Source organism: Rhinatrema bivittatum, chromosome 19 (assembly GCF_901001135.1).
Source record: "Rhinatrema bivittatum chromosome 19, aRhiBiv1.1, whole genome shotgun sequence".
NCBI classification, from domain to species: Eukaryota; Metazoa; Chordata; class Amphibia; order Gymnophiona; family Rhinatrematidae; genus Rhinatrema; species Rhinatrema bivittatum.
In genome coordinates this window covers 15,739,912-15,765,343 of record NC_042633.1, presented here as the reverse complement: position 1 = coordinate 15,765,343, position 25,432 = coordinate 15,739,912, and the positions used below count along the sequence as shown (strand labels likewise).

Below are 25,432 nucleotides of genomic sequence, written 5' to 3'. Positions count from 1 at the left end.
TTTTGATTTGGCAAGGGTAGCTTTTCAAATGGATCAGGTGAAACAGACCTGCTACAAATTCAGTAATACAGCTGGTAAAATGTTGGCTAGACGTTTAAAAGAGAGACAAACCCACAATCACATTACGAAAGTTAAGGCCAGGTCTGGAAAATGTTTATATAATGCAGTTCAGTTTTACAAAGAGCTGTATGATTCAGATAAATTAGTCACATACCATCAGATTGAACAATATTTGAGTGATATAGACTTCCCTGTTTTACCAGACCAATATAGAGAGGCTCTACATAAAGAAATCACTGTTGAAATCTCACTGGTTATTAAAGACCTTAAAAAAGGGAAGTCGAAGATGGCCGACCGGTAGCAGTGCACGGCGTTCAGCGCTCCTCGAACAGAGATAAAAAACTTTTTCTTGCTGCAATTTTCTTGAATATGGGACGAAAACGTAAGCCGAGAGGTGAGCCATACCCTATAGCCCCCTCGAACGTCTCGGTCCCTGGTCCGATGGATGCGCACGTCGTGAGGATAAACCAAACAGCAGAAGCTCAGCCGCTGGAGAGAGGGGGAGGGGAAGATGAGCTACCCTCTCTCCCTGGCTCATTATCACCATTGAGCCCTGCACAGGGAACCCTCCCCCCCCCCCTCGAGAATCCGGCCGCAGTATGGAGTTCTCCGGAGTCGGGAGTACCGCCGTCGGACCAGAGAGTCCATCGTCAGAGCTCCATAGGGTCTGATAAAGGAGAACCCGCGACCATGAGCCCAATACTAACATCGGGGCAGATCGGGGAAGTGAACGGGACATTGCTGAGGGAGACTGCTGGAGCTGAAGGAGGTATCCCTGAAAGATCTACAATTGCTGTGGTAAGACCAGCTACATTTACGCTAGAAACTATCTGGGAGACTTTAGTGGACCTGAAAGTTTCTATTTTGTCACAAATTAAAATCTTAAATGACACAGGAAAAGAAATGGAGGAAAAAGTTAAAATTGTGAGTAATGCACAAGTGGACATGGAACAGCAGATTATGACTAATCGAGATAAAATCAAAAATATAGAGTTAACCCAAACTGCAATGATAAAAGAAAGGAACAACATATCAATGAAACTGGAACAGATGGAAAATGTAATCAGAAGTAAAAATTTAAGCTTTATAAACTTTCCACAGATATCTTTAATACCCCCGAGAGATATCTTTAAAAGGTACCTACAGGAAGTGTTACAGGTTGGGGAAAATGAAATGCCACCAATTTCAAAGATTTTCTATCTTCCAAAAGCAAAAAGATCAACAGAACAGAATGGAGGATTAACGTCTCTAGTGCCCACTGCTGACCAGCCCTTGAATATTTCCACCTTCTTAGAGACTTCGGACACTGAACTTGCTACACCGGCTACTTTAATAGTGAATTTGGTATTGGAACCAGACAGAGATTGGTTATTGAAATGTTGTCTTAGACATAGAAATGATCAGTTTCTAGGATGTAATGTAAGAGTTTTCCCGGATGTTGCCCGAGAAACCCAAAAGAGGAGAAAGGCCTTTCTCCTAATGAGGCCACAAGTGATTCAGATTGGGGGAGTTTTTTTCCTTAAGTTTCCGTGTAAATGCTTAGTAAAGCATAATGGTAATTCATATGTATTTTATGACCCCCCTCAGCTGTCTCAGTTTTTAGCAGGGAAAACTCCTGTGGGCTCCATAGAACCCTGTGATAATGTTCCCAGTTCCCTTTGAAAAGAAATTGGTTTAGAATCCTATACTGATCGGCTTTAATTTCTTCAAGTATTTCACAAATATTTCCTAAGGTTGTGTATATCTAGCCCTCTCGATTTGAGGACTTAAGTTAAAGAAACAATAATGTTTAATTCTTTAATGATTTTCTTTTTGTGAACTTATTACTTATTTGTTTTCTTGTATTTCCAATCAAGAAATGTATCTTGTTTAAATATGTAAAATTGCATAAATAGAAAATAAAAAAAAAAAAAAAAGGGAAGTCTCCTGGGCTAGATGGTTATATGGCCAAGTTTTACAAAACATTCTTATCAGATATTGTAACACCTCTAGTAGATATATTTAATGCCCTGAGATCTGGAGGCTCTATTTCCCCACTTGCCAATGTGGCTGGGATTATGGTTCTGGCCAAAGGAGGTCGTGACTCCACCCTATGTGGGTCTTATAGACCTATATCATTGATTAACATTGCCTTGAAAATACTTGCCAAAGTGCAGGCAGTTAAGGTTGGGAGGCTGATTCATAATGACCAGTGCAGCTTTGTACCAGGACAGCTGGCTTCAGACAATGTCCGCTGTGTATTAGAGGTAAACTGGAGTGAAACAGGAAAATCTTTCGTCAGTATTGTTCAGGGTTGATGCAGAAAAGGCATCTGACAGGGTGCACTGGCCTTTTCTTTTCAGGGTTTTGGAGAGAATGCAATTGGGAGAAGAGTTTATTAACTGGATAAGAAGGTTATACCAGGGGCCTAAGGCTTGTGTAAAAATGAATAGGGGGGTCATTCTGATACTTTTGAAGTAAGGAAGGGGACAAGGCAGGGATGACCTCTATCTTCTTTGTTATTTGCTTTGTCCTTAGAACCATTTGCTTGGAAGGTTAGGAATAATCCTTCGGCTCAGGGGATTAGAGTTGGGGGAAAGTGATTTCAAGATGTTATTATTTGCCGATGATCTTGTTTACACTCTTGGAACCTGAGGTTTCTCTCCATGCACTGTTGGAAGATATGAGAAGTTACGGGAAGGTGACAGGTTTTAAGGTGAATGAGGATAAATCAGAGATTCTCAACCTAGCCCTGCCAGAGGGGCAGTTTGATTCGATGAGAAGGCAATTTCCATTTAAAGTTGCCAAAGAATGGGTGAAATATTTGGGGGTTAAACTGAGCTCTAGGCAAGATCAGGTCTTTAAGCTTAATTATGAACCTTGAATACAATAAAAGTACAAGAAGATCTGGATAGAGGACTTGATTTCTCCTGGTTGGGTAGAGTGGCAACAATCAAAATGAAACTATGGCAACGCAAGTTATTTAGGTTCATTTGGAAACGAAGGCCACGGAGAATGGCGGGTCAAGTGATATATCAAACAAAATTAAGAGGGGGTGTGGGTGTTCCCAATTTATGATGGTATTATTTTGATTCTCACTTATAGGTATTGGTGTACTGGCAAAAAAAAAAGGAGAGCTCCAACCATGGGCTAGTAATACTCAGATGGGTATGGGCGGACCCTCCTTTAGGAATGAGGGTGTGGATGGGAGGGTAGGAAGCCATGGCAGCAAGGGCCACAGGGACCATCGTGCCCTTCTCTAGACTGACGTTGGCTATTTGGCATAAATGGAAATCACATTTGGTGGGAGAGAGATTATTTTATCATTGCACATCCTTTTTGCATAATAAGGAGCTTTAACCAGGTACCGAGCTATCTAGGACTATGAATTGGCAGGAAAAGGATATTATTAAGTTACGGCAGATACGGGATGGGCAAGGCCTGATTTCCTTTGACGAGTTGCAGCATCAATATGGTTTATTGGGAAAGCATAGATTTTTCCATAATCAATTAGCTCACTTTTTTTTTATTAGGAAAAAGATAGATCTTGAGTTCAAAAAGGATCAAACTTTATTAAACATTTTTGTGACCAGGCTGATAATTTGCAGAGACCAAATTCAAGGAACACGGACTTAAAACGCATCAGAAAGCTTGGGAAAGTGATTTGCATGAGTGCTTGGATGAAGCTGAGTGGGACAGATGCTTCTTATCCCTGGGTAAGTGCTCACTTTCTTCAGACATACAAGAAGATGGCTAAAACGTACGCTACAGAGGTGCTACTTGTCCCAGGCTCGTATCCAGAAAAGGAAACCAGCGGAGAATGTTGGGTGTTGGAAAGGTTGTGGTGGAGGGGGAACTTTCTTCCACTTCTGGTGGGAATGCCCAAGAGTTAGTAATTTGTGGGCTTATTTGATGTTATATCTGGGATGACAGTGAGCAAGTCCCGGCAGAGGAGGGGAACGAGTATACACAAAATGATTACTGACATATATAGTAACAGCGGCAAGATGAGAGTTGGCACTGTGGTGGCGGAAGAAGTATATACCGACACTGGATAATTTTTGTGCTAGGACTGATAGGGTGTATTATATGGATAAGCTCACAGCAATAAAAGATGACAAGTTGGATCGATTTGGCAAGATCTGGGATCCATACACTAGATGGAAAACAATGGGGAAGGATAGGGTTAAAGGGGAAGGGAAGGTGGGGAAGAGGTGGATTAGGGAATATGTGGGAGGCCTAACGTGAGACAGGGAATTGTTGATTGTTATTATTGTCATTTCTAGCTTAATGTTGTACAATTTGAAATAACAGTTATGTAAGTCATGCTTTACTTTGTTCAATAAAGATTAAATTACAAAAGAAAAATTTTACTGCAGCTCCTGAGGAGAAGCAAGTCTTGGGATCTCGGGTTTTAGGGCTTATAGGCCAGGGTGAGAGGTTCGGGTCAACTGGGCAGTGTTCAGGATGAAGAACCAGTGAGGGGGTCTATCAAGATATTAATTGGTCAAACTGGTGAACTAATTGGAAAAGTGGAGGTGTACCTCACGCAAGCATGTTTCAAAATCTGACATATGCACGTAAAAGCCATGTGGTTTTACATTGCTATTTTATGTGATGTGTGCATGGAAGACACACACTAGCTGTGCTCGAGTAACCTCTTCAAGTTAGGAGCATACTTACACGCGCTTGGTATATTTTCAAAAAATATGCACGCAAGATTAAGAATTCCAGCATTATCTTCGTTCATGCAGTGATACACGCATGTTTAGGAAAAATGGTTCTTACCTGCTAATTTTCGTTCCTGTAGTACCACGGATTAGTCCAGACTGCTAGCTTTTGCCTCCCCTCCAGCAGATGGAGACAGAGAAAAACGTCAAGAGTGCCCCCTCTTAAGTCAGTGTGCCACCTGCAGCAATGCAGCACGAACAGTATCCAAGCAAATATTAAACTTTATGGAACAAAGGCATGTCAAGTGAAGGACCAAGTATTAACGCCAACTATATACATCAGATCTGTGACATTGGAGTTGTCTGCGTAGGATGAGGATACCCCTATACCCTCCTTCCGAACACAAAAATAACTTCCAAAAAGAATAGTGCAGTGTGAGCGGACTCTCCTAGAAATTGAAAGACCCCACAATGGGTGGGCGTCTGGACTGATCCGTGGTACTACAGGAACGAAAATTAGCATGTAAGAACCAATTTTTCTTTCCCTGTACGTACCCGGATCAGTCCAGACTGCTGGGATGTAACCAAGCTGCCCTATCTGGGGTGGGAATTGGAGAGTCCAGCTCGGATGACACTACCTCTGAAATTAGATATGTCCGAACCCTGGACCTCCAAATGGTAGTGTCTGGAAAAGGTATGCAGAAACTTCCAGATCGCCACCCTGCAAATTTCTTGCGGTGAAACCAACTGAGTCTCCGCCCAGGAAGCCGCCTGCGACTGAGTGGAATGTGCCTTCAAACCTTCCAGAACCACACGCCCGCGGCAAATGTAAGCGGAAGCAATGGCCTCTTTCAGCCAGCAGGCAATAGACGTTTTAGATGCCTTCTGTCCCTTCTTAGGGCCGCTCCACAAAACAAAGATAATACGAAAGCTGAAGAGAGTTAGTGACCTCCAAGTACCGCAAAAGGACCCTTCTGGCATCCAAGGACCTCAATTCCTGGGCATGCGTAGGCTCCATTTCAGCATCAGGGAAGGCCGGTAATTCTATCAACTGATTCAGATGAAAAGCCGAAACCACCTTCGGAAGAAAAAAGGGAACCATTCTGATAGAAACTTCCAAATCCGAAATCCACAAAAAGGGCTCCCGGCAAGATAGAGCTTGTAACTGATACTCTCCTAGTGGAACAGATCGCCATAAAAAACACTGTTTTCAGGGTCAAATCCTTTAACGACGCCTTCCTAAGGGGCTCAAAAGGAGCTTCACACAAGATTTTAAGGACTAAATTAAGACTCCATGAAGGACATACCCAACGAACTGGAGGATTTAAATGTTTCACTCCATGAAGGAAATATACCACGTCAGGGTGAGCTGTCAGGGTCACATCTTGAACCTTGCCTCTGAGGCACCCCAGGGCCACCACCCGAACCCTAATGGAATTAAAAGACAAGCCCTTAGTTAGGCCCTTCTGCAAAAAGGCCAGGATTTGCACCACTGAGGCCTGACAAGGAAGAACTCTCTGCTCCTCACACCAGGATTCAAAACCTTTCCAGACCTTGACATAAGGTAAGGATGTAGATGTTTTGCGAGCCCGAAGCAGAGTAGTAATGACATCCTCCTGGTAGCTTTACTCCATATACGCTTCCTTTCAAAAGCCAGGCTGCTAGACAGAAGCGATCCGCCTGGTCAAAAAATATAGGGCCTTGCCACAGGACGTTCGGAAGATGAACCAGGCACAGGGGACCGTCCACTGCTAGATTGACCAGGTCCGCAAAACAAGGTCTCCGGGGCCACTCTGGGGCCAACAAAATCACCGGGCCAGGATGAATCTCTATTCTCCGAAGAATCTTTCCGATCAGAGGCCACGGAGGAAACATATAAAGCAGGACTGTTTTTGGTCACAGAAGGACCAGGGCATCAACCCCTTCCACTCCGTGTTCCCTTCGGTGATTGAAGAAGCGTGGGGCCTTGGCGTTTTTGAACGTCATCATCAAGTCCAGATGGGGAACCCCCCACTTGCAAGATATGAGCCACATGGCCTCGTCTGATAGCTCCCATTCTCCGGGGTCTAGCCTCTGATGGCTCAGAAAATCCACCTGTATGTTGTTGATTCCTGCTCTGTGAGATGCGGCCAGCACCGACAGATTTTGCTCCACCCAGTCCATCAACTGAGCTGCCTCTATGGCCCTGGGTGACTCCAGGTCCCGCCTTGACAGTTGATATAGGCCACTGCTGTTGCATTGTCCAATAGTACTCGCATTGCCCGGTTGTGCAGGAGCGGTAGGAAACTCTGTAGCGCTAGGCGCACTGCTGTCTCCTCCAGAGACCACTGACCCTGAACCGAATGAGACTGACATACAGCCCCCATCCGGCGAGACTGGCATCAGTCATCACAATCATCCATTGAGGTACCTCGAGATCCACTCCGCATGCTAAGTGATCCGCCACCAGCCACCAACTGAGACTGGATCTGGCGGACTCTGTGAGTGGTAAGGGAACTTGAAAATCCTCCAACATAGGATCCCACCGGGACAACAACATTCTCTGCAAGGATCTCTCATATGAGCAAATGCCCACGGTACCAACTCCAGGGTGGATGCCATGGACCCCAGGACCTGCAAGTAATCCCAGACTTTGGGAACCGGTCCCCAGAAGGCGCTGAAATTGGGACCATAGCTTGGTGGCCCTCTCGTCCGGAAGAAAGACTTTGCCGAGCCAGATATCGAACTGGGCCCCTAAGAAGTCCAGGACCTAAGACGGATGGAGGTGACTCTTGGCCTGGTTGACCACCCATCCCAGGGACTGCAAGCGATGCACGACTGCTGCCACTGCCTGCTTGCAGAGAGCTTCCCACTTTCCCGGATGAGCCAGTCATCCAAGTATGGGTGGGACTAGAATCCCTTCCTTGCGAAGAGCCGCTGCGATCACCACCATGACCTTGGTGAAAGTATGCGGAGCCGTCGCCCTACTGAAAGGAAGAGCGCAGAACTGGAAATGCAGGCCAAGGGTCATGAATCTGAGAAATTTCTGATGATCTTGATGGATTCCTATATGCAGGTATGCTTCCGTCAGATCGAGAGATGCCAGGAACTCCCCCCTGCACGCTGCCACAATAATAGAGCGCAAGGTCTCCATCCGGAAATGCGGAACCTTGAGGGCCCTGTTCACCTTTTTCAAATCCAGAATGGGGCGGAAGAACCCTTCCTTCTTTGGCACCACAAAGTAAATGGAATAACGCCCCTTCTTCAATTCCACTGGTGGAACGGGAACAATAGCTCCCAGAGACTCCAGCCGCTGGATGGTCTGATGGACTATTCGCCATTTTGCCAGAGAGCCGCATGGAGAGATCAGGAAGAGGTCTTGGAGAAGATGTGCAAATTCTAAAGCGTAGCCATGATCGATGTTACAAAGTACCTACTGGTCTGATGTCATCTTGCCCCATTCCTCGAAGAAAAGGAAGTCATCCCCCCGATGACTGGCATTGAGGAACGGGTCAGCCGCCACTCATTGCGAAGATTTGGCAGTGAAGGCTCCTTGGACGGGGTTATCTCAGCCGGCGCGGTGACCGCAAAAGGACTGTGACCAGGACTGAGACCTCCCCGAGGACTGTCGCTAGCCCGTGCCCCCTGCTCTATTCTGGCGAAAGCACCACTGGCTCCTAAAGCGAGAACGGGTTGGGGGAAACTCCTGAGACCCCTTCGGCCTATCCTCTGGCAACTTGTGCACGTTGTTCTCTCCCAAAGATTTGATCAGATGCTCCAAGTCCTCACCAAAGAAGAACTTTCCCTTAAAAGGGAGCGCACTAAGCTGCGCCTCTGAGGAAACGTCCGCCAACCAATTGCGCAACCATAAGAGCAGTCTGGCCGATATAGCTGAAACCATAGTTCTGGAAGAGGTCCGAAGGAGATCATATAAGGTATCTGCCCCGTAGGCCACTGCCGCCTCTAGACGCTCCGCCTGAACTGACTCCCAAGGAGGAAGGTCTCTGGTACTCAAGAGCTGTTGCACCCATCTCAGGCCCGCTCTAAGCGCAAGGCTGCTGCAGACAGCCACTCGGATCCCAGAGCCGAAACCTCAAATATGCGTTTAAGCTGAACCTTGAGCTTCCTGTCCTGTACGTCCTTGAGGGCCACTGCCCCGGTCACTGGAATGGTGGACCTTTTGGTGACCGCGGAGACTGAAGCATACACCTTCCCAACCTTCAGGAGCTCAAGATGTCCTCCAGCAAGGGGCACAGCTTATCCATAGCTCTTCCCACTTGGAGACCTGCTTCCGGAGTATCCCACTCCCGAGTCATGAGCTTCTGGATCAACTAAGGGAACAAGAAGGTCTCAGCTGGACCCCGCAATCCTGCCAGGACGGGCTCCACTGTATCCAGACTAGGGTCCTCTGGAGGTGCCGCAATTCCCAGCTCCGCCAGGACATGTGGAATGAGAGGACTAAGTTCCTCCCTCTGGAAAAGGCGAATGACCCTGAGATCTTCGCCGGCCAGGGGCAACACCTTCTCTGGCTCATCTCCCAGGTCCATCCCTGCCGGAGGTGCGGACGCTGATAAAGGGTCCTCACCCATGGGTTCCGTCACAGTGAGACCAGCGGAGGGGCTATGAACCCTCCGAATCCGGACTGCCCCTTGTGGCTCCAGCCGCCTGGGCCACTTGTTGGGTGGTCCATCTGGAAGCCTAGGCCCTCCTGGGCCGCCAGTCTGGGCCTGGTTGCCTTGGCTGGCCAAATACACCTGATGCTTGAGCAGAATATATCTGCTGAGAAACCAGGCAGGCCCTGGAAATCCCCCACCAGGGACATGGGGGGGGGGGGGGGCAGCGGGAGATCAAAAGAGCAGTCCTCAGGATCTCCTGGGCTCAACACCGCCGATGATAGGGCGGGGGGGGAACTCCCCTTCCCCGCTCGATGTTTCAAACGCAACCAGCACAGCATCCAAAATGGTCACCGTTCCCACACTCAGCGGGAACGGGGCTGCCCTGCTCTCCCTCCCAAAGACCCTTCGACCCGCACATGGGTTCTAGCCGTCGGACCTGCTGCCTCGCTGGACGATCCCTCCCCACCGGGGAAGCAGTGCGTACAGAGACCTGACCGAGGCCTGCAGGGAGACGCTGAGTCGGCTCCCTGCAGGCCTCACACACAGCACCACGCGGCATATCAATGAGCGAAAATCCGTGCGGACGGCTCCGCCAATTCCCCAACACGCTCCAGAGCAGAACCAACCCGAAAGCTAGGCGGCCCCGAAATGTGACCCGACCCCCTCAAGGCCAACCTCACCGTTCTGCCACTCCAAGCACTGCTGATTGCCGAAAAAAAGGACACTTTTTTTTGATTCATTTGGCAAGGAGGGCTAAGAGGCTCCGGGTCCCCGGGGAGGGGGGGGGGGGGGGACCGGACCACCGGCTATCACCCCCGGCAGTCAAATAAAGGAGCCCATGGGGTCACCAACCCGAGCTACCTTTGCCTGCTCCAGAGAGGATGGTCCCCTTAGGACCTGCCAGCTCTCTGGGAGGTCCACAGTACTTCTGGTCCTGCCTTGACAGCCTAAAAGACTGAGAGAAAAACAAAAACAACTTCTTTTCTTTTTTTTTAAAGAACCCCCACAGGTTCAGAACCACAGGTTTTGCACCACCTCCCATCTGCTGGAAGGAAGGCAAAACCCAGCAGTCTGGACTGATCCGGGTACATACAGGGTAGGGCGCACACGCACTCGTTTTAAAATTACCGTCTTTGTGTATCCCAGAGGTCTAAATAACAGGTTTAAAGTAACAGTACATAATCTCCTTTTTATCTTCAGGGGTCCACCTACTTGTAAGATAATCCTCTTAATTTTCTTTCATTAGCTACCGTGGTCTATCTATTGCTGCAATGGATCTACCAACAGGTTCACCGTGGCCTATCGCTGCAGCAGGGGTCTTGTCTTCACCTGAAGATTCAGCACTATTGCTACCACCATCATTAGCCCTAGTGCTTAGGCTAAGGGTGGGCACCATTTATCCTGGCTGACATGCGGCCAAGTTTGAATTGTTCTTTTAACTTTCTTCCACATTTCAGTAGCAGTAGTCACCTGGGCTGAGAATTAGGCTAGATATTATGCAACAGGATGACCATGTGAAGGTAACTCAGCAAGACTTGGTGAAAGATACTTACTCCATCTAATTATTCTCTCTCCCCTAGCTCTCGGGGAAGTTTCTCTAAACTGGATTTGTTTTGCACATACATTAACAGACATGCACCTCATTCGTTAAGCCAAGTCCGTTGGGAATGATCTCAAGCTCTCAAATGTACTGCTAATGCCCTTCTTAGTACTTGCATTGTGTCAAAGACAGCCTCCTTCTGGAGTTCCTAGGTGTAATTTTTACAGGCAACATAAGATGTGCTTGAAAATTTTTCTTAATCAGGCCAGTGGCACCCGACATAATGGGGGCTATTTCCGTATTTTTCTGCCACATTTTCTTGCGTGTGTCATTTCATGTTGTCTTACATTGCCTCTATGACTGAACCGTTTATCACATTTGGAACACTTAAATGGCTTCTCGCCCGTGTGGAGCCTTTCATGATCTCTGAGGATGCACATCTGTCGGAAGCTTTTATGACACTCAGAACATGTAAATGGTTTCTCTCCTGTGTGGATCCTTTTATGTCGTTTCAGGCTGCTTGCTGTACTTAAACTCTTATCACATTCAGAACACTTCAGAGTTTTCTGTCCTGTATGAAGCCTTTTGTGTATCCTAAGGTTTGACCTCAAAGGAAAACATTTCTGATATTCAATGCACTGAAATGGTCTTTCTGCAGAGTTCATTCTTAGATGTTCATCCAGCTCAGCCCTGCATGCAAAGCGTTTTTCGCACAGAGTACATTTTAACTGGTTTTTATGAATGTGATATTTTCTATCTATTGTAAGGTTTGTTTTTCTAGAGGGTTTTTTCTCTCCCATACTACAATTAAAGTTTTTCTCCCTTCCATGGTAGTGTTGGATAAGCCTGTGACTCGATTTCTTAGTGAACTTGATCCCACATTCAGTCATTTCTTGGTGCTCAATAAAATATGAGTTTGTGGTGAAGCTTTCCCAAGTATCCGTGCTTTTAGATGGTCTCTGAGTTTGGACAAACTTTGAGCAAGGTTTGGAATTTCTCTCACGTTCGGTATACGTGGCTGATCTCTCTCCTTTTTGGTCTCTGTCTTCTACCCTTGCTCTTATAACATCGCCTTCACAGTCAGGAGGAGGATCTGGGCTGTTTCCAGAGGGGTCTGGGTGATTCCATTTCTCCCTCTGCGGTCCATCGCACACTCTCTGCATCTCACAGCTGTTCCCAGACCCATCCTCTGTTGGATAAAATGAGAGTTTGCTCATTAGTTTAAAGTTTCATCAGGAAACTTTAACCCCCACAGGAATCTTTAAAGCTCTTGACTCAAGCTCTATAGGGCACATAACATAAAGAGGTACTTTTTTTGTAGTCGGAGGCAGGAGGGCACTGGAGTGTGACTAGAAAGAAACAGACCATGTCCGAGGTCACCCTGCCGAGTCTGTGTATCCTATCCTCACTTCCACTCCCTGCGGTGCTTCCCTGTGCATAGATCATTCACTAACCAGAAACTCTGGAAGTCCTTGCCAGGGATACGGGATGTGTTCTAGATCAGAGTCCCTAACCTCAGACCTGCCAGCTTAAGAAAACACAAATCCTAAAGGTTTAAGTAATAAAAATGTAACTCAAAGCATGTGGCAAGATTCCCCCACAGCACGCAGCAAGGACTGTATTATAAAGGAACTCTTTGCTCACCTTTCTTGATATCAAAAACCTCCTCTCCTCCATGCAGCTGGTCGCTGGTATCAGGCGCTTCCATTTTCAGGATCTCTATGGTGGGGTCAGGACTGTAGCCTCGGCTGCCTGTCAGAGAAATGGGAAAGCACCTGGAGAGTGATTTAAGGTAAGTAAGACTTGGCTAAAAGCGAGATCGGAATTCCACGAGCTCTGGAAAGTTTACGTGTCCTGCATCTTCTGTAGCGCTGACAGAAAAAGGAGCCACGGCAGGCAAGGTGCCCAGTCACCCACACTACCAGGACCACCGCAAAATATGCCCTATCCTGTGGAGTCCCACCTTCCAACTGCTAATGGGTATGGGGGGGGCACGCTTTGTTTCCCCATCTCTCCTACTGTTGCCAAGCGGGCACGGAGTTAGCTGGCGCCTCCTCAGTTTAATCCGAGCTGCCATTACCTGCTTCATACCAGTCCTCACATGCACCCGTCATGGGCCCGTCTCCTCGTTCCTCACATGCCTGAGCCTCAATGCTGAATTCCTCTTGCTTAAATCGGATTAAAATGTCCGGCTTGACTTTGGGGAAGCCTGTTAATGGGAAAAGATGGTCACAATAGGTTTAGAAAAGTTACCCTGCAGACTATATTATCAGTGCACATGAGCTCAGGATTATGCTGTTTTCGTAGCCACCGCAGAACGATGAAAAGAGGTGCGCTGCTGTGCTGATTGTCATCAGAAATCCATTACAGCAACACCCTGACCACTTTTAACACAGGAGTGAACAACTCCTGCACTAAACAGCCACCAAAGGTCCTAGCCTGGAGAATACAAGAGAAGCACTTTAATATCTAAGGAAAAATATAAAAGTGAAAGAACATGGAAAAAAATTATCAGGAGGAGCTGAGAGCCCAAAAACAGAATGATGATAGAGGACAGTGGTTAATATTTTTAAAAGGCACTTCAAGCAAGCAGGGTGAAAACCTCAGCTAAAAACTGAACCATGGCAGTAGTTAAATATTACAGTATATCCTCTCAAATCACTACAACACTGCTAATTAAACAGTCTCCATAACTCTTCCCGACACAGATCAGTAGAAGGGGCTCACTCAGTGCTAATTCTTCACACACTGGAGTGAAGAATTTAGATAGAGCCAAGCCTCTATGAAAATCGTCCCAGTTGTTTCTCTCTTATCCAAATTAAGAAGGACATCCAAAAACTCTCTCTTCCTGGCTGCATTGCTTTCTGTCGCAAAGATGCGGGCTCAAGCCTTCAAGCGCAGCTGCCGCTTAAGGAGGTTTTTTTTTCCCTGCTCAACCTCTGTCATCTGGGCGTGTATTGGCCAAGCACCACCGTCCAGAAGAAGAACCTTGAAAGGTCAAACAGAAATCTTTTCAAGCAGATTTTCACCCACCTTAGCACTCGCCACCAGGCTGCATATCCCCCGCCCCAAAGAAAGAGGATTTCTGCAACCCTCAGCTCGGGCGGCGCCGCTTGTGTGGCTGATCATTGTCCCGCTTGTCGCTTTCCTGTAACAGCAGGACAAATAAGCCACGCCATTCGTGCTAGTGAAAAGGCAGCCGAGACTCCCGCGGGGGGCCAGCGCGCAGGAACTAGCGCACGCTCAGAAAGACTTTTCTCTCGGAGCTCGGAGAGAGCGTGTCCGGAGCTGGTGCTGTCGAATGATGTCACCCACTGGTGAGGCTGATTTGTCCTGTTGTCCAGAGAGAACACCTGTTACAGGTAAGCACCTTGCGATCTCTGGATTTCTGAAAGTCCATTTCATTCTCCCTCTGCTATTCTTTTTCCCCAAAACCACAGCTCATCTTATTTTAATTTACATTTTTTTTATTCTCCTTTTGCTCACTTACTTCATCAAGTTCACTGGGGAGGGTTGGTCCCTTCTCCAGAGAGCTTATGACCTAAACATGACAATTATGTCCGGAGCAGTTTTATACTTGCTTGTTACAGGATGGTGAATCTGTTCTGTCATCTCCGATTCAGGATGATCCATGAAATGCGGCTCTTCCTCCTGTTTAACGCTCAACGACAGCATGGACGTTAAAATCGGATGACCTGTTACGAGAAAGCACACGGGTCTAGACGGACTCACCAAGGACCAGATACTAGGAGATGGACTTCAAGTCTCCAAATGCTCGATGTTAACGAAGCACGTCCTCTGATCCAGAAAATGTACTTACTAACGATGGGGCTGCTAAGGTCTTCTTTTCCCTCCCGCTCATAGTGTTGAGTGAAATATTTCTCTTCTTTCTTTTTAATTTTGAATACGACATCGGTATTAACAATTGAATAACCTGGCAATAAAGAAAGCAAAATCCCATTTTAAATTTGTCCTTGTAAGGGACCCACACAGGAGGGGTGCAGAGTGAAAAAAAGAAATACTCTTGATTTATTTGAAATGCGCTGGAGTGTCCCCTAGTCCTAGTAGTATCTGAAAGAGTAAATGACCAGTCCCTGACTATGGGGACGATGTTTCTGACTGTCACAGTGGATGATCGTCTGGGATCCAGGGATCACCGGACGGTGGGGTTCAGTATGAGAGCACGGGCAACGATGGATCATTCTAAGGCAAGAGTGCTAGACGTCAGGAAAACTAACTTTGTTAAAATAGGGGAGGACCTCAAGGAGTCGTTAACTGGCTAGGGACATTGAGGGGGGGGGAGAAAAGGAGCAGTGGACAAAACTAAAAGCAGACATTTTAAAGGCAGCTAACATTTATCGGGCCGATACAGTAAAATCGCGGGAGAGCAGGCGAGCACCAGCTCTCCTGTGCTCGAGATACAGTACTTTAATTTATTAAAATTAGGGCCTGCGGTAAAAAGAGGCGCTAGGGACACTAGCGTGTCCCTAGCGCCTCTTTTTTGTCAGGAGCGGCGGCTGTCAGCGGGTTTGACAGCCGACACTCAATTTTGCCGGTGTCTGTTCTCGAGCCCGCTGACAGCCACGGGTTCAGAAACCGGACGCCGGCAAAATTGAGCGTCTGGTTTTCGACCCGCAAGTCGCGGGCCTATTTCAAATTTTTTTTTCTATCTTTTTTACTTTTTTAAACTTTCGGGACCTCCGACTTAATATCGCCATGATATTAAGTCAGAGGGTGCACAGAAAAGCAGTTTTTACTGCTTTTCTGTGCACTTCCCCGGCGCCAGCAGAAATTAGCGCCTACCTTTGGGTAGGCGCTAATTTCTGAAAGTAAAATGTGCGGCTTGGCTGCACCTTTTACTTTCTGGATCACGCGGGAATAACTAATAGGGCCATCAACATGCATTTGCATGTTGCGGGCGCTATTAGGTTCGGGGGGGGGGGGGGGGTTGGACGCACATTTTCGACGCGCTATTACCCCTTACTGAATAAGGGGTAAAGCTAGCGCGTCCAAAATGTGTGTCCAAAACGCGCGTCCAATCGTGGGTTAACAGTGCGCTCCACCGGAGCGCACTGTACTGTATCGGCCTGTTTGTTAGGAATGTAAATAAAGGAAAGAGGAAAAAAAAAGGCTGCTACGGTATTCTAAAGAGGCAGCTGAAAAGGTAAGGGAGAAAAGGTTAGTGTTCATAAACTACAAAATATTGCAGAAGGAGGAAGGTCAGCAACGATATCTGGAAAGGGTAAGAGAAGCTGGGAAAGTAGTCAGAAAAGCGAAGATGCGAATGGAATAAAAAACAGCAAATACAGTAATAAGGGGAGATAAAACTTTGTTTTTAAAGGTATGTTAGTGATAGAAGGAAGTGCAAAAAAGGAAAACTGGTTCTTACCTGCTAATTTTCGTTCCTGGAATACCACGGATCAGGCCAGCCGCCTGGGATTATTCCTCCATTCCAGCAGATGGAGACAGAGAAATGTTCACTGGCACTGGCATACAACCCAGAGTGCCATGTGCAGTCCCTCAGTACTGACCTATACCCATGCCAAGATTCGCCACACAACAATTCTAATGAAATGCTAACAATATCCCACAAACAAGCAGGGAGGGGAAAAGGTAAAACCCCGCTTTGAAAGAAAACTCCTCATTACATAACTCCAAACCAGGAGAACAAACTTGAAACCTTCACCAGCTCTGCAGCCTATATACATCAGCATGACAGAAGTATGAACGGACTCTCCCCCACACCAGGGTGGGACTCTGGACTGATCCGAGGTACTCCAGGAACAAACATTAGCAGGTAAGAACCAATTTTCCTTTCCATACCCAGATCAGTCCAGACTTCTGGGATGTATCTAAGCTTCCCTAATCAGGGTGGGACTGGGAGAGTCCTGCTCGAAGCACACTCTCGCCAAAACCCGCAGTCTCCGGGGCTTGGACATCCAAACGATAATGTCTAGCAAAAGTGTGCAATGACTTCCAAGTAGCTGCCCGACAAATTTCTTGCAGTGCCACCAGTTGACAATTGGCCCACGAAGTCGCCTAAGATCGAACCAAACGCGCCCTCAATCCCTCCAGGACCGGACACCCTTTACAAATGTAAGCCGAGCTTATTGCCTCTGTCAACCCATCTTGCTATCGTGGGCTTTGAAGCCTTCTGTCCCCTCCTAGATCCTCTCCACAGCACAAAGAAATGGTCCGACACCCTGAAACTATTGGTGACTTTGAGGTAACACAACAAAGCCCTCTTCACATCCAAACAGCGTAACTCTTTCTTGTATATAATTTTTATTGCTTATATATCATCATATTTATAGCTTATATTCTTTTCGTTCAGTAATTCCCTTTTGTTTTCCCCCACCTTACCTCCACCCAGTTCCATTATCAGTTTCATTGTAAAGCCATGTTGGCCAGTTTTATGTTACATGGAAACCGATGTGATGTTTGCCTAACGAATGTCGGTATACAAAAATTGCAAATAAATAAATAAATAAATAAATAAATAAACTCTCTAGCACGCGGAGTCATCACGTCCAAATCCGGAAAGGCCGGAAGTTCCGCGGTCTGACTGAAATGGAACGCGGACACCAGCTTTGGGAGAAGAGGGCACCGTCCTTAAAGATATCCCGGAATCCGAGATTTACAGAAAAGGCTCCCTACACGATAACGCTTGCAGTTCTGAAATTCTCCGGGCGGAACAAATGGCTACCAGAAACTCCACCTTCAAAGTGAGATCCTTTACTGCTGCCCTTCTCAAAGGCTCAAAAGGAGCTACACACAACCCTCGAAGATCAAGATTAAGGTTCCATGAGGGACATACTTTCCGCACCGGAGGACGCCAAAGCTTTGCCCCTTGGAGGAAGCGAACCACATCCGGGTGCGCAACCTAGGACATACTATGCATCTTACCCTGTAAAAAGCCCAAGGCCGCAACCTGAACCTTAAGAGACTTAAAGGCCAAACATTTAACCAAACCTTTCTGTAAAAAAAGCCAAGATGTTAGCTAGCAAAGCCTGCATTGCGACTATTCCTCAATCTGTGCACCAGGACTCAAAGACCTTCCAGACCCTTACATATGACAGTGAAGTGGAAGTCTTCCTAGCCTGCCACAAGGTGGAAGTGACATCCTCCGGATATCCCTTTTCTCTCAAATGCTTCCTCTCAAAAGCTGCAAGACAGAAGCGATCCGCCCGATCTGAAAATACTGGACCTTGCCGAAGCAGCCTCAGCAAATGTGCAAGCCACAGTGGACCAGGTCCGCGAACCACGGGCACCATGGCCACTCTGGCATCACAAGAATCACTTCTCCGGGATGATTTTCTATTTGCCGTATCAGTTTTCCCACCAGGGGCCACGGGGGAAACACGTAAAGAAGAATCCCTCGGGGCCAGGATAGAACTAGAGCATCTACACCCTCTGCTCCGGGCTCTCTTCTGGGACTGAAGAATTGGGGCGCCTTGGCGTTCTTCCACGACGCCATCAAGTCCAGGCAGGGGTACCCCACCGGCGACATATCAAAGCCATCACCTCGTCTGACAGCTCCCACTCCCCGAGATCCAGCTTCTGGCGACTAAGAAAATCAGCTTGCACACTGTCCACCCCGGCAACGTGAGACGCTGCTAGCATAGCTAGATGCCGTTCTGCCCAAAGAAATGGCTCCTGAGCTTCCAGGGCCACTGCTCAACCCTTGGTTCCCCCTTGACGGTTGAAATAAGCCACTGTGGTCGTGTTGTCTGACAGGATGTACACCGAGCGGCTGCTCAACAGAGGCAGAAATGCCACCAAGGCGCAACTCACTGCCCTCGTTTCCAAACGATTGTCAGACCAGGACTTCTCTTCTTCAGACCATTGCCCCTGGGCCGACTGATTCTGGCATACCACCCCCCCCCAGCCAGAAAGACTGGCATCGGTGGTAACTACCACCCAGTCCAGAACCTCCAAGTCTACTCTGCGTCTCAACTGTTCTTGACCAAGCCACCATGAGAGACTGGACCTGGCAGGTTCGAGTGACAGATGAAACTGCTGACAAAGGGACCCATCAGGAAAGCAGAGGCCTCATATGTCCGAATGCCGAAGGGATCAATTCCAACGTTGAGGCCATAAAGCCCAATACCTGAAGGTAATCCCAGACCCTGGGAACTGCGTCTTCCAACAGCCTGCGCACCTGCTTCTGCAGTTTGAAAATACGCTCCTCCGAAAGGAAAACCTTTTCTACCCTGGTGTCAAAGCACGCGCCCAAGAACCCCAGAACCTGAAATGGGGAGAGATGACTCTTTGGTAGGTTCACCACCCATCCCAGGGACCTCAATTGCTAGAGGACCTGAGTACCAAGGACCTCCGACTTCGCCCGAATGAGCCAGTCGTCCAGATATGGATGAACCAAGATGCCCCTGTTTCTGAGCGCTGTCGCCACAACCACCATCACTTTGGTGAAGTTCATGGTGCTGTCACCAATCCGAATGAAAGGGCACGAAACTGAAAATGTTTCCTAAGAATCATAAAGCTCAGAATCCGCTGGTGATCCGGACGGATTGGAATGTGCAAGTATGCTTCAGACAAGTCCAGAGAAGCCAGGAACTCTCCCTTGTGCACGACTGCAATCACCGAACGCAGAGTTTCCATTTGAAAATGAGGAACCTTGAGAGCCACATTCACTTTGTTTAGATCTAAAAATGGAAGGAAGCATCCCTCCTTTTTCGGAACCATGAAATATATGGAATACCCTCCTGGTCCCTTGCTCCCCCAACGGAACGGGAACTACGGCTCCTAGAGTTTGCAACTGGCTCACATTTTCCTGAACCACCTTTCTCTTACCAAACGGAACGCAAGGGGAAACCATAAACAAGTCCCACAATGGACAAGAAAATTCTAATGCATAACAGAGTCTTTTATTACGCTGAGAACCCACCGGTCCGACGTGATCTTCGTCCATAAAATAGAGCCAGTCACTCTCCAATCAGAGGAAGAGAGGAGTGGACTGGCCTCGCTTCATTGGGAGGACTTATTTTCTGCCCCCTCGAAAGGGCTAGTTCTAGGACTGCTGCCTCGCCTCTGAGCTCCCACTGAAGGCCTACTCAGACAAAACCACCGGTTCGACCGAAACCGGGACCACCCTATAAAGGAACTCGTTTCCTCTGGGCTTGTCTTCTGGCAGCCTATGCCCTTTGGTCTCCCTGAGACGCTTCACAAACTCTAAGACTTAGACCAAACATCTACCGATCAGTTCCTCAACCAAAGGAGCCTTCTGGCCGAAACTGCAAACATCATAACTCTGGAGGATGTTCTCACGAGGTCATATAGATCATCCGCTACATAAGCTGTGGCTGCCTTCAGGCAGTCCGCCTGCTTGGTCTTGGATGGAGATAGCGGCGTCGTAGCCTGTAATTGCTGAACCCAGTGCAAACTGGCCCTCTGCATGAAGCTATTGCATACAGCAGCTCGAATGCCAAGTGCGGACACCTCAAATATCTTCTTGAGATGAATCTCCAACTTTCTATCCTGCATGTCCTTCAGCGCTGCTGAATCAGCCACAGATACGGTGGTGGTCTTAGTGACCGCAGACACCAATGCATCCACCTTAGGAATCGCCAACTCAAGCATGTCCTCCAGCAACGGATATAACTTCGCCATCACCCGGCCTACCTTGAGGCCCGCCTCGGGGGTGTCTCACTCCCCGACCATGAGTTTCTTCACAGACTTGTGAAAAAGGGAAGGCTTTTGCTGGACCCCTCAAACCATTCATGAACGGGTCCACTCCTTCTTGATCAGATTCCTCTTGAGGGACTTTGATCCCAAGCTCCTCCAGAACATGAGGAATTAAGGGCCACAACTCTTCTTTCCAGAATAATCGTACCACCTTAGGATTGTCCCCTTCAGCCACCGGCACCTGATCCAACCCTCCATCCAGATCCGGAGCATCCGAATTATTGTCGGATACAGCCAGATCATTGCCGAGCGCCCAGGAGGGTCTGGAAGGTCAGAAACCCGCGAAGTTCTGTGCGACTCATCAGTCGATATCTGGACCGCCCACCACTGTCTTCATCCAGAGGACCCTAGGTGCCCTTCACAGAACTGGACCCTCAGAACTAACAGGTCTCTTAGCCGGCCGCGGAGCACCAGGCTTCTGAGCGCAGTCTGCCTGCTTCCAAGCCACCTTTTGTTCCAATATGCCTCATGTAAAAGCCAGACAAACTCTGAGGAGAAAGGAGCGGGATCCTCCAACCTGATTCCGGAGGGATCCCCCTCCTCGTCAGAATCAGGGTCTCTATGATGGGTAACACCCTGGCCCACTTCCGATAGCGGGAGGGGAGAATCGTCACACCCCCGAAACAGTCCTGACGGGCCTTCAGCCCCAGACAACATGGCTGCCTTTCCGGTGCCCGGGAGGGGGTGCCAACTTTACAGGTGCTCCCGCACCTGATTTTTCTCTAGACTGCCGCTCCGACGCGGCCTCTGGCAGTTCCAACCCATCCTCTCCCCCGGAGAGACAGCGGGAGCACAAACCGGCACACAACAATTGCACGCGAGCATCGCTGTACGAACCCACCAGCTATACACCCCCTGGGCGGCGACAGAAAAAGTAAACCAGGGACCCCGATCCCCTGCTCGTACTCCTCAATACCAGGAGGGATAGCCCCACCAGGGCCTAGCAACCTCCTGGGAGGATAAATCTACAAATTTGAACTTCTCTATCACCCCTTTTTTATTCCCAGACTGCAGGGATTGCACCTCTGCCATCTGCTGGAGATAGAGAAATACTGAGGGACTCCAGGTGGCACTCTGGGCTATATACCAGTGCAACTTTCTCTGTCTCCATCTGCTGGAAGGGAGGCATAATGCCAGAAGTCTGGACTGATCTGGGTATGGAACAGGAACGGCCTTGTGAGACGCAGAGGTGAAGAGAAGGAATATGCAGAGGCTGATCAGGAAATTGAGAATTGCTTTACAAATTAAAGATTGGAAGTGATGTAAACCTCAACTTTCAGAAAAGTATATTCGTGCGGAACAAGCTAAACCTAAAGTAGATAAACTGATGGGGTTGGATGGGATACATTCAAGAATACTAAGGGAACTTAGAGATGTCCTGGCAGCTCTGCTGCCTTTCAATGCTTCTTTAGAGTCAGGAGTAGTTCCGGAGGACTGGAGACGGGTGGATGTGGTAGTAAGACTCAGAACTACAGACCAGTTAGCCTGATCTCCATGGCAAGTAAGTTTTAATGGAATTGCTGCTATAACAGAGGACAGTGCAATTTCTGGAATCCAATGGATTACAAGATCTGAGACAGCATGGTCTCATCAGAGGTAGGTCTTGTCAGATAAATTTGATCAATACTTGGATTTCAGTAAGGCCTTTGACATGGTGCCACATAGGCGACTTATAAATAAACTGAGCGCCCTTCATTTGGGCTGTAAAGTGACTGACTGGGTAGAAACTGGTTGAGTGGAGTGGTAAATGGAATTCACTCTGAGGAGAGGGATGTTTCTAGCGTTGGGCTGCAGGGCTGGTTCTTTTCAACACTTTCATAAGTAACATCCCCCCTTAAATTGTATCTTTACCTATATTGCTTATTATGTAATTTCTGTTTCATATTTGTGTTTATCTATATGTTCCTTGTAAACCGATGTGATGTGAAAACGAACGTCGGTATTTAAAAAGCCTTAAATAAATAAATAAATAATATTGCGGAAGGACTATCTGGAAAGGTTTATCCTTTTATGGACAATACCAAAATCTGCCACAGAGTAGACAGCCAGGAAGATGTGGAAAATATGAAGAGGGATCTAGTGAAGCTTGAGGAATGGTCTAGAGTCTGGCAGCTAAGATTTAATGCTAAAACCAATATGTCGAGTCCTGCATTTGGGCTGCAGAAACCCGAGGGAGCAGTACAGAATAGGGGTGAAATTTTTCTATGCATGAAATAAGAGCGGAAATCTGGGGGTGACTGTATCTGACGATCTCAAAGTGGCCAAACAGGTGGATAAGGCAATGGAAAAAGCCAGAAAGATGCTTGGGTGCTTAGGGAGAGGAATGGTCAGCAGAAAAAAAAAAGAGGTGATATTGCCCCTGTATAGGTCCCTAGCGAAGCCTCATTTAGAATACTGTGTGCAATTCTGGAGACCACATCTTCCAAAGGTCAGTGATCTTCGTAATAAAGCATGTGGGGACAGCCAAAGATTTAAACATGGATACCCTAGAGGAAAGACAAGATAAGGTGGATGTGATAGAAACATTTAAATATCGCTGAGGTATCAGAGGAGCCATTCCATCCCCTTTATCATGCTGGTCTCTGTTCTCTGCACCTTTTCTACTTCCACCGTCTCATTTTTCAGATGGAGGCAACCGCAACTGCACACAGTACTCAAGGTACAGTTGCATCGTGGATTGATACAGAAGTCTCATGATATCCTCTGTTTAGTGTCCATTCCTTTCCTAATAATATCTAACATCCTATTTGCTTTTTTGACCGCCACTGGGCAAAGGATTTCAAAATACTGCCTACAATGACTCCAAGATCCTTTTCCTGGGTGATGACGTTAAACACGGACTCCAGCATCATGGATTCCTTGGATTATTCTACCCTATATGTATCACTTTGCACGTCTCCACATTAAATTTCATCTGCCATTTAGTAGGAATGTGCAACCAAAAAATGTTGTGTTTCTTTTTAGTGTGCACTAATGTCCTATTGTGGATTGGTAGCTGGCTAAAAGAGAGGAAATAGAGAGGATTCAATGGAGAAAGGTAAATAGTGGAGTGGCACCAGGATCTGTACTGGGACCTTTAAATATATTTATAAAGGAGCTGGAAAAGAGAGCGATGAGCGTGGGGGATCAATGACACAAAATGATCCAAGGCTGTTAGATCAGGAGTCGATAGTGATGAACTGCAAGAGCATCTTGAGAGACTGGAGGACTGGGCGTCTAAGTGGTAGGGATGCGCCTTTCTTTTTTTTTTTTTCCATTTCGATTATTGTGCTCTAAATTGAAATGGTGCACGCTGATTTGAAACTGCTGCCTATCCCATGGCTTTTTAATTTCCTATCTCTCTTATGAGGGACTTTGTCAAATGCCTTTTGAAAATCCAGATACACTGTATCAACCCACTCACCCATGTTGATAGGTATGTTATCCTGTTCAAAAACAGATTTGTAAGACAAAATTTTCCTTTGATAAATCCAGACTGGCTCTTGTCCCCTTCCCGGGACTGGGTCAGCAGTGGCATCTTTCACCATGCCCTAGGCAGCCACAGTAGCTCCCGTTGGGTTTGGGAGAGTTGCAGGAATCAAATTTTAGGTTTCTTGGTGTCCTGACATCTGGGATTTTTCCAGCTCTCATAAACGGGTTAGCACCTGCACTATAATGAATCTATGGATGGTAGATAATAGAAAAGGCATCCTTACCCAGCGACATCAAGACACCATGAACCTCCTTGATGACCTTTCTGTACAGCTCCTTCTGCCATTCTCCCAGGACGTCCCACTCCGTTTCCCAAAAATAAGCAGCAACATCACTGAACGTGATGGAGGCCTGAAACAGCAAATAGGACACACTCAGCTCCTCTCTACCTCCAATATATGGTGTGTGCATAATAACATTTGTTTATGGTCTCTTATCTATGAGATTGGCTCTCCAGTAGATTATAACAGAAAGAGAGCCTGCTTCTCTCACTTATCTTTGTTATATGGCCTCTGTCAGTGAGATCAGCTCTCCCATAGATTATAGCATGAAGTGAGCTCTGTTCTCTCACAAACCTTTACACTGTATTGTGAGGAGGAAGCTTGAAAAGAGCTGCTATGGAAACAGGTTTCCTTTAAACCCTAGAGCTCTGAATGGAAGAGTTTAGAAAATAATTTCTTACTGGGTTAGAAACCAGCACAGCCATTTCCCTCCTGGATGGTGAAGCTGCGGGAAAAGAATCAGGCTGGAGATGTCCCTTCTCCTGGGCAGATGCTGAGACAGATGAATAAGGCAGGAACCGGCTGGGCTGATTCCCGCGGGGTCCCAGATAAAGTCTCCCCCTCCTCCCTTCTGCAGATTAGAAGGGGCAGATCTGGGATTGGCAGGGATTTCCAGTAGTGGGGGAGGCAGGAAGTTTTTGCTTTGCTTTCTGAAGCTTTTCTGGTACTTGCAGCCCTGCAGACTTTATAGAAAACAATACAGATGAGCACCAGAGGGGAACACAGACAAAACTTCCCTTCCTCTTCCCCACCAAGCATTCGAACAGAAAAACAAAGCACTCCACACGTTCACCCCAGCTCTAAGGAGCTCCATGTGTCGTTCACTTCCTGTTTGTGCCGGGGTTGAGCCCGCCCCTTGACATCATCAGGGTACCTGATCCATCCACGTGACTAGTCCGCCACCGGTAGTTTCGCCCGGTTTCCATGGCAGCCGTGTACCATGTGTCAGCGACGGCCATTTTGGTAGTTCTCCGTAGTTTTGAGCAAAGAGTTATGGTGTCTGCATTAGGCCACGTGGAAATAAGTTGAGCGCTTTCTATCGAACTAACTTCAATACATTTATGCTGAGCTTTTGAGATTTAGAAAATTGAGAAAAATAAAAAGTTTAGAGACTTGATAGGTGAGAAATTAAAA

General features: G+C 47.3%; 1 protein-coding gene across 1 annotated transcript; it reads right to left on the bottom strand.

Moving 5' to 3' along the window:
• Window positions 1–131: 131 nt before the first annotated feature.
• LOC115080831 (zinc finger protein 544-like) lies at window positions 132–25,112 on the bottom strand. The gene is made up of 7 exons (XM_029585273.1): window positions 24,700–25,112; window positions 24,242–24,368; window positions 14,665–14,778; window positions 14,426–14,539; window positions 12,925–13,053; window positions 12,489–12,596; window positions 132–12,033 (listed from the first exon to the last, which is right to left on the bottom strand). The coding sequence occupies exons 1-7, from the start codon at window positions 24,721–24,723 to the stop codon at window positions 11,135–11,137; spliced, it is 1,515 nt and encodes a 504-aa protein (XP_029441133.1). The 5' UTR covers window positions 24,724–25,112; the 3' UTR covers window positions 132–11,134.
• Window positions 25,113–25,432: the final 320 nt, after the last annotated feature.